Source organism: Oryx dammah, unplaced genomic scaffold (genome assembly GCF_014754425.2).
Source record: "Oryx dammah isolate SB20612 unplaced genomic scaffold, SCBI_Odam_1.1 HiC_scaffold_17, whole genome shotgun sequence".
Taxonomy (NCBI): domain Eukaryota; kingdom Metazoa; phylum Chordata; class Mammalia; order Artiodactyla; family Bovidae; genus Oryx; species Oryx dammah.
In genome coordinates, this window is record NW_024070201.1 from 21772385 (window position 1) to 21788851 (window position 16467).

Consider the following 16467-nt stretch of genomic DNA (forward strand, 5'->3'; position numbering starts at 1 on the left):
TTATTCTATCGCTCTGAGGCGCGCCCATCTCTCTGAGTGCTTGCTATTCCAAGAGATGAGGATGGTAAGGGACCTCGGTTAGGGCTTCCCAGGTGGCGGTAGGGGTAAAATGGTAAAGAACCCACTTGTCAATGCAGGAGACATAAAAGAGGCCGGTTTGATCCCTGAGTGGGGAAGATCCCGGAGGAGGACATGGCAACCCACTCCAGTGTCCTTGCCTGGAGAATCCCATGGACAGGGGAGCCTGGCGGGCTAAGGTCCACAGTGTCGCAGAGAGTAGGACCAGACCGAAGGGGCTTGGCACGCACAAGGGACGGCTATTAACGGCCTCCGGCCGGCAGAGGGAGCCCAGCCTCAGCGAGAGGCAGAGAGAGCGTCTGCCGGGCGCCCGCCGCGTTGCGCCGCCGCGGAGCGGGGCTCCGCCCATCCCAGGCTGGCGGCGGGCCGTGGGCTTGCAGAGCCATGAACGGGGCAGGGTCGGGCCCTCGCCGGCGGGCGCGAGTGTCCCGCCTAGTCTCCTTCAGCGCGACCCACCGCCTCCACAGGTGGGGTGCGCCCTCCACAGGTGGTGGGGACAGGGCCGTGGAGCCCCGGGGCGAGGGCCCGGGTGTGGGAGGAGCGGGGCTGCGGCGGATGAAAGGCTGGGTGCGCGCCGCGGCCCCTTTTGGCCGCCAGGCTTTGTTGTTGGCGTCACAGCAGTGGCGACTGGAGTTGACCCGGTTCCCGGGGTCCCTGATGGTCAAAAGAGTTAAATTCGCCCAGGTTACTCAGTGCCAGGCACGTCGTAAACAGGCAGAGCGTGCTAAGTCGCTTCCGTCTTGTCCGACTCTGTGATCCCACGGACTATAGCCCGCCAGGCTCCTCTGTCCTTGGGGATTCTCCAGGCAAGAGTACTGGAGTGGGTTGCGTTGCCCGTCTCCAGGGGATCTTCCCAACCCAGGGCTTGAACCTGGGCCTGTTGTATTGGCAGGAGATTCTTTACCACTAGTACCGCCTGGGAAGTCCGAAACACTCGATGCATGTTAGCTACTATAATGTATCAAAAGCGGCATCTTTCCTCGCTAATATCGCTACAGCAGGGCGAGATTTGTTCACTTGTTACTGAACAGAAAATGAACCTGGATGTTCACTTTCCCGGGAGTAAGAAGCACAGTTGGTGTTTTGAACGCAGAGTACTCAGACTGCTTGATTGCACTGAAGAGTTGATTTTGAGGAGGGTGTTGCCACTCATTAGCAAGCTCGGCTGTCAGCATGTGTTTCTTGGTGTATACCATGGGGTCGCTAAGAGTCGGACACGACTGAGCGACTTCACTTTCACTTTTCACTTTCATGCATTGGAGAAGAAATGGCAACCCACTCCAGTGTTCTTGCCTGGAGAATCCCAGGGACGGGGGAGCCTGGTGGGCTGCCGTCTATGGGGTCGCACAGAGTCGGATACGACTGAAGTGACTTAGCAGCAGCAAGATGAAGATAATTTCTACCTAACAGGATTCACCCATCCATTCATTCACTGGACTGGTATTTGCTATTAGATCTTGGTGCTAGGCAACAGGGATGCAGCAGGAACTAAGACCTGTCACAGTTTTCTGTTTGGAATGTACAAACTGGTCAGTTTTGTGGCAGGTACAGTGAGATAATTTTGTGCAAAAACTTTGTGAACAGTAGCACTCTAAATGTAAGAAGTAGGTGAGCAGGAGAAAGGAAAGTAATAGAATCTCAAAAAGAAAGGGGTTATTTATTAGGAAGCTCAAACGTATGAGAGTGGTAAGGCCTCATTGAAGGTGCACTGTTGACTGGACAGGTTAGGCCCAAAAATCTATGAAGAAAATGGTTCTCTGCCTGGAACAATAGCTGAGTATTGTAATTTTAAAGTTTACCCGGGTTTGAATACCCCTCAATGGATTGGTGGGGTTATCAGTAGGCAATAGTTGAGGAGAAGTAAAGCAAGATTTTAAAGAGATGTACTAGGTCATGTAATTATTTTTTAGGAGGAATGAGTTTTTTATACAGATTTTTGAAAAACTTATTTTCTGATGGGTTATAGTTGATTAACAATGTTGTAGTTTCAGGTGAACAGTGAAGGGATTCAGCCATACATACATGTGTATCCATTCACCCCCAAACCAGGAGGAATAAGATTTCAAGCTACTTGAGGATAACCATCTTCTTTTTTATTTGTTACTGTGTACCATTGCTTCATTCAGCCCATGCCTAGTATGTAGTAGGTGCAGCTAGTCCCCATTATACAAACATTCAAGTTGTGTACTTTTCAAAGTTGCGAACACACATCTGGTTCCAGCAAGCAGAACCTGTGCCATCAGTGTCGGGCATGAGTGAAGTTGCAGCTTGCTCTTTGTCTCCTATTGTTGACGGTCCTTCAGCTCTACCATTTTCTACCTCCTCTAAGGAAATCAGTCCTGAATATTCACTGGAAGGACTGATGCTGAAGCTGAAACTCTAATACTTTGGCCACCTGATACAAGGAACTAACTCATTTGAAAAGACCCTGATGCTGGGAAAGATTGAAGGCAGGAGGAGAAGGGGACGACAGAGGATGAGATGGTTGGATGGCATCACCAACTCAATGGGCATGAGTTTGAGTAAACTCCGAGAGTTGGTGAGGGACAGGGAGGCCTGGTGTGCTGCAGTCCATGGGGTCACAAAGAGTCAGACACGACTGACCTCCTCCAGTCACTAGCTCTTTCTGCCTGTTTACTTGATGCTAGACCCTATATGCCAGCTGTTGTACTATACTACTGTACTTTTCAAGGTATTGTACTGTAAGATTACAAATGTTTTATTTTTTGTGTTTGTTTTTTACATATTTGTATGAAGTCTTCTAAACCTATTACAGTACAGAACTATATCGCTGATTTATGTTAGTTGGGTACCTTAGCAAACATTGGGCTTACGAACACATTCTCAAAATGGTACTCTTTATTTGTAGGGGACTTACTGTATTCAGTAAATGTTGAGTTGAAAAATGGAAGGGTCTTCAGCAGATCAGCTTTTGAAATCTTGCTGTGGAACAAGGATGCTGAATTTATTTATGCTAATTTGTATGGTATGTTTGTCTAATTAGGGGACACATTGTGATTCCTGACATAAAATTAAGTAATGAAATCAAATGGATTTATGACTCTGTTTGATGAGCTAAAGAATAATAAGTTGTGAAGTTTTTCAAAGGCTAGAGAAAACAGTAAGTGTAGGGAACAGAGAAGGTATCAAAACTTGTGTCATGTTGCTTTTTTTTTTTTTTTTTTTGTCAGCAAATCTCTTAGTAATGAAGAAAACTTGAAATTATTTGGGAAGTGCAACAACCCAAATGGCCATGGGCACAATTACAAAGGTGAGAGAAAACTGGTGAAATTTTAGCCCTTTCAATAATAATGAATGACTGTTGAGCAACTATGGTCTTAATGAGTATGAAACTTTATGGACAGAGCATGAATGCTTTGAGTCTTGAATGAGAAGTAAATGAAAGTTCAAAATGAAAAGATCTGTTGCCTTAGTTGGATGTATTTTAAGTTACAGTTGAAAACAATGGTTTAAATAAGTTTTTCCTTGGCCTTCGAGTACATGACACTCCTTTGGCACCATGTTTTCTTCTAATTAGGTATTGCTGAGGTCAATGTTAAAATTAGATTGTATTCACTGTGTAAGTAATGACTGACAAAAAGAGAGTATTGGCTCAAGATGTGCTGTATGACCGGAAAATAAGTTGGGTCTAAAACTTTGCCAGCAGTGTTCTAAGGAGGTAATTAATTTATGCAAGGACAAGAGACTTGTTTATTGAAATACAGATGATATAAAAAAAAAATAGCTGTGTAAGCCATAGAGTATCACAGCAAATAATATGGTGGAGTAAAAAGACCAGAAAAGATGTCAGAATATTGGGCTTTCACGTGTAGTTATTGTCTCTTACTTGATCTGTATCTCTCATTCTGTTTGCTCACTTATACCTAATGGTGTTTCTATGAAGCTGAAAGAAATATGTAAAAAGTCATTAATTTGCAAAGCATTCTCATCATCAAGGTCTTTCAGACGTTTCACTTTTTAAAAATTAATTAATTTTAATGGGAGAAGAATTACTTTTCAACGTTATGATGGTTTTTGCCCTACATCAATATGAATTGGCCACAGGTATACATTTTTTCAAAAGTACTTGTTAATCTACAAATCATTGCTATATACTGTGTTTACATTTCTATAAGTAGAGGGACAATAATTTTAGGCCCAGTAATAGTTTGCTTGCTCAGGAAGATAGGAGCAGCTCAGTGTGTAGCTGGATTTCTTCCTGTACATTTGCTACTTTTATAGGCAGTGATTAAGCATCATCTTGAAGTAGAGATTCCTTCCAAGTACATCATAAGCAAAATTTATACCCTCTTTTGCCTTGGCTAAGCACTCTTATGTTCCTCTGCCATGGTCGAATTGCATTAGTTGATAAAAAGATCTTAACTGAAAGAACAGACATTGTGGTGGGTTGGGGGGGTGGGGGTGGGGTGGATACAGCTTTGTAGAGCAGAGATCTAACACCTAATTTATGTTGCTAACTTGTGTTTGGATGTTAATCTGTTGAAAGTCATGTTGGTTTTTTGGTTATTTTGTTTTCTTCCCCATAGTTGTGGTGACAGTACATGGAGAGGTACGTGCTGAACATGTCTGTGATTTGTGCAGATTGCTGGGCCCTCTTTCAGCCAAAGTGATGGATTCTGTGTTGAAAAATTCTGTTAAGATTGGTGTTGCTTCACTGTTGGTCTTTGTGTACGGTGAGCTGCTGCCATTTCAGGCCTTTCCTCTCCCAAAGCATCATCCGTCATGTTGCTGTATGTGGACAGGTAGGAGGGCAGTGCAGTGGGAAGGGAGCCTCAAGCACTTGGTGTTTCCGTGCTGAGATGGATTGTCTCGGGGATGAAGGCAATGTGGGACCAGTTTCTGCACATGTTGTAGTCTTTAATAATTTACCAGAGGTTAAAATATGAAGAGCATACTATAGTAATACTCACCTTTGTTTATTCTTTAGGTTGATCCTGTTACAGGAATGATCATGAATTTGACTGACCTCAAAGAGTATATGGAGGTAATGGCATGCTGGTTGCTATTTTGTGCTGTCTTCTGAATGTAATATTTGATGGCCCCCTTTTCACTTCCCCAGCCAAGTATCATCAGAGGTTCTGTGACCTGGCAAGTGGAATTGGGTGTGGGAATGGGGTAGTATTAATAGTTGGAGGAGCTTCTCTCAGTGTTCTCTAAAGGTGTTGGGATGACTGAATGGAAATTAGTCATGGTTGTATTACAATGATAGGAATGAATGTGGTGTGCTCATCTTGTCTTCTTTGTTGATATATCCTGATTTCCTCTTTTTAACAAATTCTTCCCTTCTTTCAGGACACAGCCTTATTCTTGAAGCTTTCTATTCCTGAAATCGGTGAATTTTCCTTACATCTTTAATCACAGATTTTAATACTATCCTGTTTTATTCACTCTAGCTTTATTATAAACTCACTGGGGCAGTTGATGATAGGGATAACAAAAAAGAAGGTTTTCAGTAAAAGACTTACTGCTTATATCATTACAGAATTCTTGGATTGTAAGAGACTACAGAGGTTATCCATGCCAGCTTCTTCCTTCCTTTGACTGAAGTCTAGAGATACTGAATGGTTAACCTCCCCTACTTGCCCTCAGTCATGTAATTAATCCTTTGCAAAGTTGAGAATTAGATTTCCTTCCATCCAGCTTTGTTTTTATTATACCATCATTTCACCTGTTTGTTTTACTTCAACTTTGCTCCTTACTTTTATCTTAAAATTGGACATTTGTTTAATTAAAAATGTTATTATGAGTAATTATTACTTCTTTCATGTTGCTCATCTTCCATATATTTAACAAGTTTGCCTGCTTTGCATCAGTCTTTGAGCTGAGCACTAGGAATCCAGTGATGAATGAGACATAGCTCTTAGCCACAGTGTGCTCACATGACTTTATAGCAGGTAAAGAACACTAAGTGTTAAATGAGTGTTGGTTGAATAAATGAATGGGAGAATGAGTGGGTGAGCAAACAGTGCTGTGCTCAAAGTACTTTAGGAAAGCTATAAAGACAAAGTTCTTGCAAACACTAGTGACATAAATATATATACACGAAGGTTTATAAGAAACACCCTAGGCAGGCATACAGCAAAATACCAGAGGAGAAATTCTTTGCACTTTTTTCCCATCTTTGTATACCTGAAGGACGCTGCATACCACATACTTTACTTTTGCGTTAGTAAAAGTGGCTTATGACATACAGAGACAAATTAGAAAGAGGCCTGTAGAAGAAGTCTCAATGGAAAAGTTGGGATCTGAACAGGAGTTTTCAGTTAAAACAAAGATTAAACAAGGATTTATTTTCTTGATATCCATGTGGATATCATTTATTTTAAAGTTTGTTTGGTTTAGGACTTACTCTTTTTATATGATTCTGATTTTTCTCAGAAGACGATTGTTATTGTTATTATTAAGGTACCTTTCTTAGAGCCATACCATATGGAAATTTAGATTGTTCCACAAATTCTTTTTTTTTAATTGAAGTACAGTTGATGTATAATATTATATGTTATGGGTGTACAGTATAGTGATTGACAATTTTTAAAGGTTATACTCCATTTATAGTTGTTATAAAATATTGGCTGTATTCCTCATGTTGTACAGTATGTCCTTACAGCTTATTTTGTATGTAATAGTTCATACCTCTTAATCCTCTACCCTTTTATACCCTTCCTCCCTTCTCTCTCCCCACTGGTAACCACTAGTTTTCTTCATCTGTGAGTCTATTTTTTTGTTATATTCACTAGTTTATTAATTTTTTAAGATTGTTTAGGTTTTTTACAATAGCTAAAAGTAATACAAAAAGTGAAGTGAAAGAAGTCACTCAGTCGTGTCCAACTCTTTGCGACCCCATGGACTGTAGCCTACCAGGCTCCTCCATCCATGGAATTTTCCAGGCAAGAGTACTGGAGTGGATTGCCATTTGCTTCTCCAGGAGATCTTCCTGACCCAGGGATCAAACCCAGGTCCTCCCACATTGCAAGCAGACACTTTTACCATCCAAGCCACCAGGGAAAGTTTACAAAGAAAAAGGCAATTACAGTTCTTGCCATTGACAAAGAAAAATGCTGTGTATAATATATATAAGTATTAAGAAGCCAGTCTTTACATGTTTTTAGTTTTCTTTCTAAGAGCCCAGGATTATTATTAAATTACTCCTTATGGCAGAAACTCAGAACACCTTACATAATTTCAGTCTTAATCTGCTTTATAAAATGTAGTACTCATTGAAGGTGTGTCCTAACTATATTGTGGTATTGTGCTGAAGGTGAGACTGTTAAGAGAAAAGTATTTGTGGTAACATTTTGGACAGAATTCAAGAAGTGTTAAACTAAATTCTGAATCACAGACGCTTGTTATGAGAAAGAACCAGTGAATTCTCTATTTTTTGTTTTTTTTTACCTTTCTGCATTCAGTAATGAGGATATCCAGCCATTATGGAGAGCTAGGCCTTTTTTTATTTTATAAAGTTTATTTTAAACTTTCTGAGATTGTTTTGTAAGACACAAAGTTCTTGCAAGTACTGAGTTAGTGATGAGATGATAAGGTAAGAAGATTTAGAGGCAAAGGTAGGACATTTGAAGTATGATTCATAAATGGAATCAGTGATATTTTTCCTTTGTTTTATCTATAGGAGGCGATTATGAAGCCCCTTGATCATAAGAATCTGGATCTAGATGTGCCGTATTTTGCAGACATTGTAAGGTGAGTGACTGTTTTACTTTATATAAACAGTAGAAAAGAAGAATTTATTTTAACATTTTACTTGATTATTGTGTGACTTTTTTTTTTTAAGTGTAATGATATCTTTTAAAACTAGAATTCTTATTCTCTGTAAATATTAAACATGAAGTTTCGCTTATTTGTCTTTTGATCTTCTTTCCTTTTCTTCTCCAGCACAACAGAAAATGTAGCCGTATATATCTGGGAAAACCTCCAGAAATTTCTTCCTGTGGGAGTTCTTTATAAAGTAAAAGTATATGAAACCGACAATAATATTGTAGTCTATAAAGGAGAATAACTCTTAGAGATTAATTTCCATCCATATTTGAAGAAGATCTTTATCCCCTTGAACAATTAAGAAGTCATCACCTAACTGTTGCACTTCCACATTGTGTTCTGGAATCATTGTGAGTGAGTCCTGTTCTAGACTCAAATCTAATTTAAAACCAAGTTTGTAATGTATTCTGAGTATCATTTAAAAAAGAGTCTTTCATCTAGATTAAAATCACTTCAGCAAAATGTTCTGGTGTAGAATCATTTGGAAGCAAAAGAAATCTTTTTTTTTTTTTTTCATTATCTCATTTTTAGTATTCATTTTTTTCTTGGTATAATATAAATGGCAAAAATGTCTATAAGACTGACAGTAGGTGAATCTTATAAAAAATACCAGTGACCACAAAATCTGGAAACAGAGACTACATAATATTTCTAGTAGATTGAGCTCCCTTGATTACTTCTTCTAGGATATGCTAAACGTGTTCCACTGGAAAAGGGAATGGCAAACCACTTGAGCATTCTTGCCTTGAGAACCCTATGAACAGTATGAAAAGGCAAAAAAATATGACACAGAAAGATGAAATCCCCAGGTCGGTGGGTGCTCAGTATGCTACTGGAGAAGAGCGGAGAAATAGCTCCAGAAGGAATGAAGAGGCTGAGCCAAAGCAGAAACAACACCCAGCTTTAGATGTGTCTGGTGGTGAAAGTAAAGTCCAATTCTGTAGAGAACAGTGTTGCACAGGAACCTGGAATGTTAGGTCCATGAATCAAGGTAAATTAGAAGTGGTCAAACAGGAGATGGCAAGAGTGAACATTGCATTTTAGGAATCCAGTGAACTAAAATGGACTGTAGTGGGCTAATTTAATTCAGATGACCATTATATCTACTACGGTGGGCAAGAATCCCTTAGAAGAAATGAAGTAGCTCTCATAGTCAACAAAAGAGCTTGAAATACAGTACTTGGGTGGAATCTCAAAAATGACAAAATGATCTCTATTTGTTTCCAAGGCAAACCATTCAATATCAAAATTCATTACAATATCAATAATCCAAGTCTACGCCCCAACCACTAATGCTGAAGAAGCTGAAGTTGAATGGTTCCATGAAGACCTATAAGACCTTCTAAAACTAACACCAAAAAAAGATGTCCTTTTCATCATAGGGGACTGGAATGCAAAAGTAGGAGGTTACAAGATACCTGGAATAATAGACAAGTTAGGCTTTGGGGTACAAAATGAAGCAGGGCAAAGGCTAACAGTTTTGCCAAGAGAATGCACCAGTTATAATGAACATCCTTTTCCAACAACACAAGAGATGACCCTATACATGGATAGGGCCAGATGGTCAATACTGAAATTAGATTGATTATATTTTTTGCAGGCAAAGGTGGAGAAGCTCTATACAGTTAGCAAAAACAAGACCAGGAGCTGACTGTGGCTCAGATCATGAACTCCTTATCGCAAAATTCAGAAAGTAGGGAAAACCACTAGGCCATTCAGGTATGACCTAAATCAAATCCCTTATGATTATACAGTGGCAGTGACAAATAGATTTGATGGATTAGATCTGATAGAGTGCCTGAAGAACTATGGACACAGGTTTGTGACATTGCACAGGAGGAGATAATCAAAACCATCCCCAAGGAAAAGAAATGCAAGAAAGCAAAATGGTTGTGTGAGGAGGCCTTATAAATAGCTGAGAAAAGAAGAGAAGCAAAAGGCAAAGGAGACAAGGTGCAAGCTTATTCAGTGAAAATTAGACCTGAATCATCTGGGACAATGCATTATAAATGAATGTACAGGGACTGATGCCGGTGCCTTTTGGTAGTGCATGGTGTTCATTGCAGATTTGCTTATTGAACCATGAACTGCTAGTGAGGAACACTGATCATGTCATAGAAGATAAATAAACTGCTTATGTGTATGTGTTTTCAGACCTTATGGCTACCTGAACAATTTAAACTCAGAAGACTGAAAAATAATCACATGTATTAGACCTTGTTAAGATAATCAGCATGAAAAGGTTATGTTACTCTGTACAGCATCTCTTTACGGAAGTTCTTCCTAGCTTGTTTTGTTCTGATCACTAAATTTACCTGCTTCAAGTTGAGCTGCTTTTGTGGCATTCATCTCTGGTATCTTTCTTCATGCCCAAATCTACAAGAATATATTTGCTTTCTTCCCACAAAGAACAGTTCTCACTTGTGTTCTCATTTGTATTTTAAAACCAAGTTCCTTAAATATAGGGTTCATTTTTCTCTCCACATAGCAACTAGTACACAATGGATTCTTAGAATGTTGCTGCCTAAAAAGAGTAAAAGGACTTGTGCCATGATTAGTACACTAAAAAGAATTTCAAAGTAGTATCCTTTTATTTTGGAGAATTTAACTGCATGAATTTTACAATAAATTTTGACAGTAATATGATGCCCACTTGATCAAATTTGAATGTCTTTTAGTTATCAGCACAATTGTTATGTTACTTACATATATTTCGTTCAGATTACTTGACAGGCAGGATAACAATAATTTGGTAAGGCAATATTTTTTAATTCTTAAAAATTCCATTCTCATTTTACATTACGTTATTCCCATTTTACAGATGAGAAAATTGAGACAAATTAGTTTTAAGCTACTTGCCTAAACTAAGCAAAATAAGTAGTAAACTGAGTGTTTGATGCTCAGTCTGACTCAAGCACAGACTTAAAAAAAGATAGTGTATACATTTCAATACTTTTTTGATACCACATTATGCAGATTTGATATCATGTTAAAAAACTTTCTTTTGGTAACAGTGTCACTCCAGGTTTTTGTGTTCATGAGTTGCTTCTAGAGAACATTTTTCTCCTACTTGCTCTTCTTAGGAAAGTGAGAATTCTATTTACCTACTGTTTATCTAATAAATGAGTGAGTGACTAGATGAGTGAATGTTCAGAGATGGGATATAGATCTTTTTAAGTCTCCCTAGAACTGCTATCAGAGACATTATCAAAGTATAGTATCAAAGTAATCATTGCTTTGTTCTCTAGTTACTAAGTCATGTCTGACTCTTTGTGACTCCATAGCTGTAGCTCTCCAGGCTCCTCTGTCCGTGATATTTCCCAGGCAAATATACTGGAGTGGGTTGCCACTTCCTTCTCCAAGGGGTCTTCCCAATCTAGGGCTCAAGCCTATGTCTCCATCTCCTGCATTGCCGGTGTGTTCTGGGAAGCTTTACTGTTTTGTTTTTTCCACTACCCTGATAACTTGTGGGCAAAATTAAACAGAATATCTGGTAAATAGTACACAATAATTTTCGTTGATTAAATGAATGGTGTTTGGTAGAAACTGCTGAAATTTTACAATATCATATACATAGTGGACATACAGTAAATATTTTCAGAATTGAGTGATATGAAAATGTTGAGCCTTGAGTCCTAGTCTGAGTGCCATTATCACACAGCTTTGTCCCTTTCACCTCAGAGCCTTAGTTTTCCAAAATGAATGTTGGACAGATGTTTTCTGAAGTTGTTCCTGCCTCATCTTAGATTTTATATCTCAATGATTTCAAATATCAAATGGGTATTAATTTAGAGATGGGGAAAGATTATTGTGGGATGTGAGGTTTGGAAAAGCTTAGTGGAGGAGGTTAGTCCTGAATACTGCTTAAAGTGATGGGACAGGGAGGGGGAATGGTTTAGACCTGAGAAAAGGGGAAAAACACTGAAAGGGTAAAATTTTGTAAGTGTGGTTACCAATGTGATCATGTGCTAAATGTATTTGTTATATAGTGAATAGAGTAATAAATATTTTTACAAATTTTAAACAAAATTAAAAATTTTTATTTTTAATTGGAGGAAAATTGTTTTACGATATTGTGTTGGCTTCTGCCATACATCAACATGAATCAGCCATAGGTATACGTATATCCCCTCCCTCTTGAACCTCCCTCCCACATCCCACCTCTCTAGGTTGTCACAGAACACAGAATTTGAGCTCCCTGTGTCATTGAGCAAATTCCCACTGGCTCTCTAATTTTACATATAGTAATGTGTACATTTCAATGCTACTCTCTCAATTTGTCACACCTTCTCCTTCCCCCACTGTGTCCGCAAGTCTGTTCTGTATGTATGCTTCTCCATTTCTGCCCTGTAAATAGATTCATTAGTACCATCTTTCTAGATTCCATATATATGTGTTAATATGCAATGTTTGTTTTTCTCTTTCTGACTTATTTCACTCTGTATAATAGTCTCTAGGTTCATCCACCTCATTAGAACTGACTCAGATTTGTTTCTTTTTATGTTGTTCAGTTCAGTAAGTCATGTTTGACTCTTTGTGACCCCATGGACTGCAGCAAACCAGGCTTCCTTTTCCTTCAGTATCTCCTAGAGTTTGATCAAACTCATGTCCATTGAGTTTGTGATGTCATCCAACCATCTCATCCTCTGTTGCCCCCTTCTCCTGCTCTCTACCTCCTAGCATCAGGGTCTTTTCCAGTGAGTCAGTTCTTCGCATCAGATGACCAAAGCATTCCTTTTTATGGCAAAGTAATATTCCATTGTATATAGGTACCACAACTTTATCCATTCATCTGTCAATGGACATCTAGGTTGCTTCCATGTCCTAGCTATTGTAAGTAGTACTGCAATGAACATTGGGGTACATGTGTCTTTTTCAGTTATGGTTTCCTCAGGGTATATGCCCAGTAATGGGATTATTAGGTCATATGGTAGTCTTATTCCTAGTTTTTTTTTTTTTTTTAAGGAATCTCCATACTATTCTCCATAGTGGCTTTATCAATTTGCATTCCCATCAACAGTATAGGAGGTTTCCCTTGTCTCTATGTCCTCTTCAATATTTATTGTTTGTGAGTTTTTTGATGATGACCATTCTGATCCGTATAAGGTGATACCTCATTGCAGTTTTGATTTGCATTTCTCTAATAATGAGTGATATTGAGCATCTTTTCATGTGTTTGTTAGCCATCTGTATGTCTTTTCTGGAGAGATGTCTGTTTAGGTCTTCTGCCCACCCTTTGATTGGATTGTTTGTTTTTCTGGTATTGAGCTGCATGAGCTGCTTGTTTGCATATTTTGGAGATTAACTCTTTGACAGTTGTTTCATTTGCTATTATTTTCTCCCATTCTGAGGGTTTCTTTTCACCTTGTTTATAGTTTCCTTTGCTGTGCAAAAGCTTTTAAGTTTCATTAGGTCCAATTTGTTAATTTTTGTATTTATTTCCATTGTTCTAGGGGTTGGATCATAGAGGATCTTGTGATTTATGTCAAAGAGTGTTTGGTCTATGTTTTCCTCTAATATCATCATAGTTTCTGACCTTCAATTTAGGTCTTTAATCAGTTGAGTTTATTTTTGTGTATGGTTGTTAGGAAATGTTCTAATCTCATTCTTTTACTCATACCTGCAAAGTTTTCCCAGCACTACTTATTGAAGAGACTGTCTTTTCTCCATTGTATATTCTTGCCTCCTGTGTCACAGATAAGCTGCCCATAGGTATGTGGGTTTATCTTTGGGCTTTCTGTCTTGTTCCATTGGTCTGTATTTCTGTTTTTTTTTTGTGTGTGTGTGTCAGTACCATGCTGTCTTGATGACTGTAGCTTTGTACCATAGTCTGAAGTAAGGAAGGTTGATTCCTCCAGCTCCATTCTTCCTTCTCAAGATTAGTTTGGCTATTTTGCGTTTCCATACAGATTGTGAATATTTTTTTTTGTTCTAGTTCTGTAAAAAATATCATTGGTAATTTGATAGCAATTGCATTGAATCTGTAGATTGCTTTGGGTAGTATAGTCACTTTCGTGTTATTGATTCTTCCAATCCAAGAACATGATATATCTCTCCATCTGTTTATGTCATCTTTGAATTCTTTCATTAGTGTCTTATAGTTTTTTATATACAGCTCTTTTGTCTCCTTCAGTTCAGTTCAGTCACTCAGTTGTGTCTGACTGTTAGCGACCCCATGAATTGCAGCATGCCAGGGCTCCCTGTCCATCACCAACTCCTAGAGTTCACTCAAACTCATGTCCATTAAGTCAGTGATGCTGTCCAGCTGTCTCATCCTGAGTCATCCCCTTCTCCTCCTGCCCTCAATCCCTCCCAGCATCAGGGTCTTTTCCAATAAGTCAACTCTTCACATGAGGTGGCCAAAGTATTGGAGTTTCAGTTTTAGCATCAGTCCTTCCAATGAACACCCAGGACTGATATCCTTTAGGATGGACTGGTTGGACCTCCTTTCAGTTCAAGGGACTCTCAAGAGTCTTCTCCAGCACCACAGTTCAAAAGCATCAATTCTTTGGCACTTACCTTTCTTCAAAGTCCAGCTCTTACATCCATACCACTCCTTAGGTAGGATTATTCCTAAGTGTTTTATTTTTGTTGCAATGGTGAATGGGATTGATTCCTTAATATCTGTTTCTGGTTTTTCATTGTTAGTGTATAAGAGTACAAGGGATTTTTGTGTATCAATTTTATATCCTGTGACTTTACTATATTCATTGATTAGTTCTAGTAATTTTCTGGTGGCATCTTTAGTGTTTTCTATGTATAGTATCATATCATTAGCAAACAGAGTTTTACTTCTTTTCCTATCTGGATTCCTTTTGTTTCTTTTTCTTCTCCGGCTGCTGTGGCTAGGACTTCCAAAACTGTGTTGAATAATAGTGGTGAGAGTGGGCATCCTTGCCTTGTTCTTGATCTTAGAGACATGCTTTCAGTTTTTCACAGTTGAGAATAGTGTTTGCTGTGCATTTGTCATATATGGCCTTATGCATACTTTCTGGAGGGTTTTTTTTTTTATCATTAATGGATGTTGCATTTTTTTCAAAAACTTTCTCTATTTCTATTGAGAAGATCATGATTTTTATCTTTCAATATGTTAATATGGTGTATCACATTGATTGATTTGCATATATTGAAGAATCCTTGCATCCCTGGGATTAAGGCCACCTGATCATGATGTATGATCCTTTTATTTTTTTTTTTCAGTTTTATTTATTTATTTTTACTTTACAATATTGTATTGGTTTTGCCATACTTTGACATGAATCTGCCATGGTTGTACATGTGTTCCCCATCCTGAACCCCCCTCCTATCTCCCTCCCCATCCCATCCCTCTGGGTCATCCCAGTGCACCAGCCCCGAGCACTCTGTATCATGCATCAGACCTAGACTGGCGATACATTTCACATATGATAATTTACATGTTTCAATGCCATTCTCCCATATCATCCTGCCCTCGCCCTTTCCCACAGATTCCAAAAGACTGTTCTATACATCTGTGTCTCTTTTGCTGGCTCGCATACAGGGTTATCGTCATCATCTTTCTAAATTCCACATATATGCATTAGTGTACTGTATTGGTGTTTTTCTTTCCGACTTACTTCACTCTGTATAATAGGCTCCAGTTTCATCCACCTCATTATAACTGATTCAAATGTATTCTTTTTAATGGCTGAGTAATATTCCCTTGTGTATATGTACCACAGCTTTCTTATCCATTCATCTGCTGATGGACATCTAGGTTGCTTCCATGTTCTGGCTATTATAAACAGTGCTGTGATGAACATTGGGGTACATGTGTCTCTTTCAATTCTGGTTTCCTTGGTGTGTATGCCCAGCAGTGGGATTGCTGGGTCATAAGGCAGTCCTATTTCCAGTTTTTAAAGGAATCTCCACACTGTTCTCCATAGTAGCTGTACTAGTTTGCATTCCCACCAACAGTGTAAGAGGGTTCCCTTTTCTCCACACCCTCTCCAGCATTTATTGCTTGTAGACTTTTGGATAGCAGCCATTCTGACTGGCGTGAAATGGTACTTCATTGTGGTTTTGATGTGCATTTCTCTGATAATGAGTGATGTGAGCATCTTTTCATGTGTTTGTTAGCCATCTTTATGTCTTCTATGGAGAATGTCTCTTTAGTTCTTTGACCCATTTTTTGACTGGGTCGTTTATTTTTCTGGAATTGAGCTGCAGGAGTTGCTTGTATATTTTTGAGATTAATTCTTTGTCCATTGCTTCATTTGCTATTATTTTCTTCCATTCTGAAGGGTGTCTTTTCACCTTGCTTGTAGTTTCCTTTGTTGTGCAGAAGCTTTTAATTTTAATTAGGTCCCATGTGTTTATTTTTGCTTTTATTTCCAATATTCTGGGAGGCGGGTCATAGAGGATCCTGCTGTGATTTATGTCGGAGAGTGTTTTGCCTATGTTCTCTTCTAGGAGTTTTACAGTCTCTTGTTTTACATTTAGATCTTTAATCAATTTTCAGTTTATTTTTGTGTATGGTGTTAGAAAGTGTTCTAGTTTCATTCTTTTACAAGTGGTTGACCAGTTTTCCCAGCAACACTTGTTAAAGAGATTGTCTTTCCTCTGTTATATATTCTTGCC

The 16467-nt window shown here is 38.8% G+C and overlaps 1 protein-coding gene across 1 annotated transcript; it reads left to right on the forward strand.

The window, feature by feature from the left end:
• Nucleotides 1-436: 436 nt before the first annotated feature.
• Nucleotides 437-11923, forward strand: PTS (6-pyruvoyltetrahydropterin synthase). The gene is made up of 6 exons (XM_040257994.1): nucleotides 437-545; nucleotides 3270-3349; nucleotides 4626-4648; nucleotides 5027-5083; nucleotides 7724-7794; nucleotides 7987-11923. The coding sequence occupies exons 1-6, from the start codon at nucleotides 463-465 to the stop codon at nucleotides 8108-8110; spliced, it is 438 nt and encodes a 145-aa protein (XP_040113928.1). The 5' UTR covers nucleotides 437-462; the 3' UTR covers nucleotides 8111-11923.
• The last annotated feature ends 4544 nt before the right edge of the window (nucleotides 11924-16467 follow it).

What these genes read in the sequence shown, in the direction of transcription:
- PTS (XM_040257994.1), top strand. Translation starts at nt 463, where the DNA reads ATGAACGGGGCAGGGTCGGGCCCTCGCCGGCGGGCGCGAGTGTCCCGC. An exon ending in TGGTGACAGTACATGGAGAG is followed by an intron (nt 4,649 to 5,026) that starts GTACGTGCTGAA and finishes TTTATTCTTTAG; the next exon opens with GTTGATCCTGTTACAGGAAT. An exon ending in TATTTTGCAGACATTGTAAG is followed by an intron (nt 7,795 to 7,986) that starts GTGAGTGACTGT and finishes TTTCTTCTCCAG; the next exon opens with CACAACAGAAAATGTAGCCG.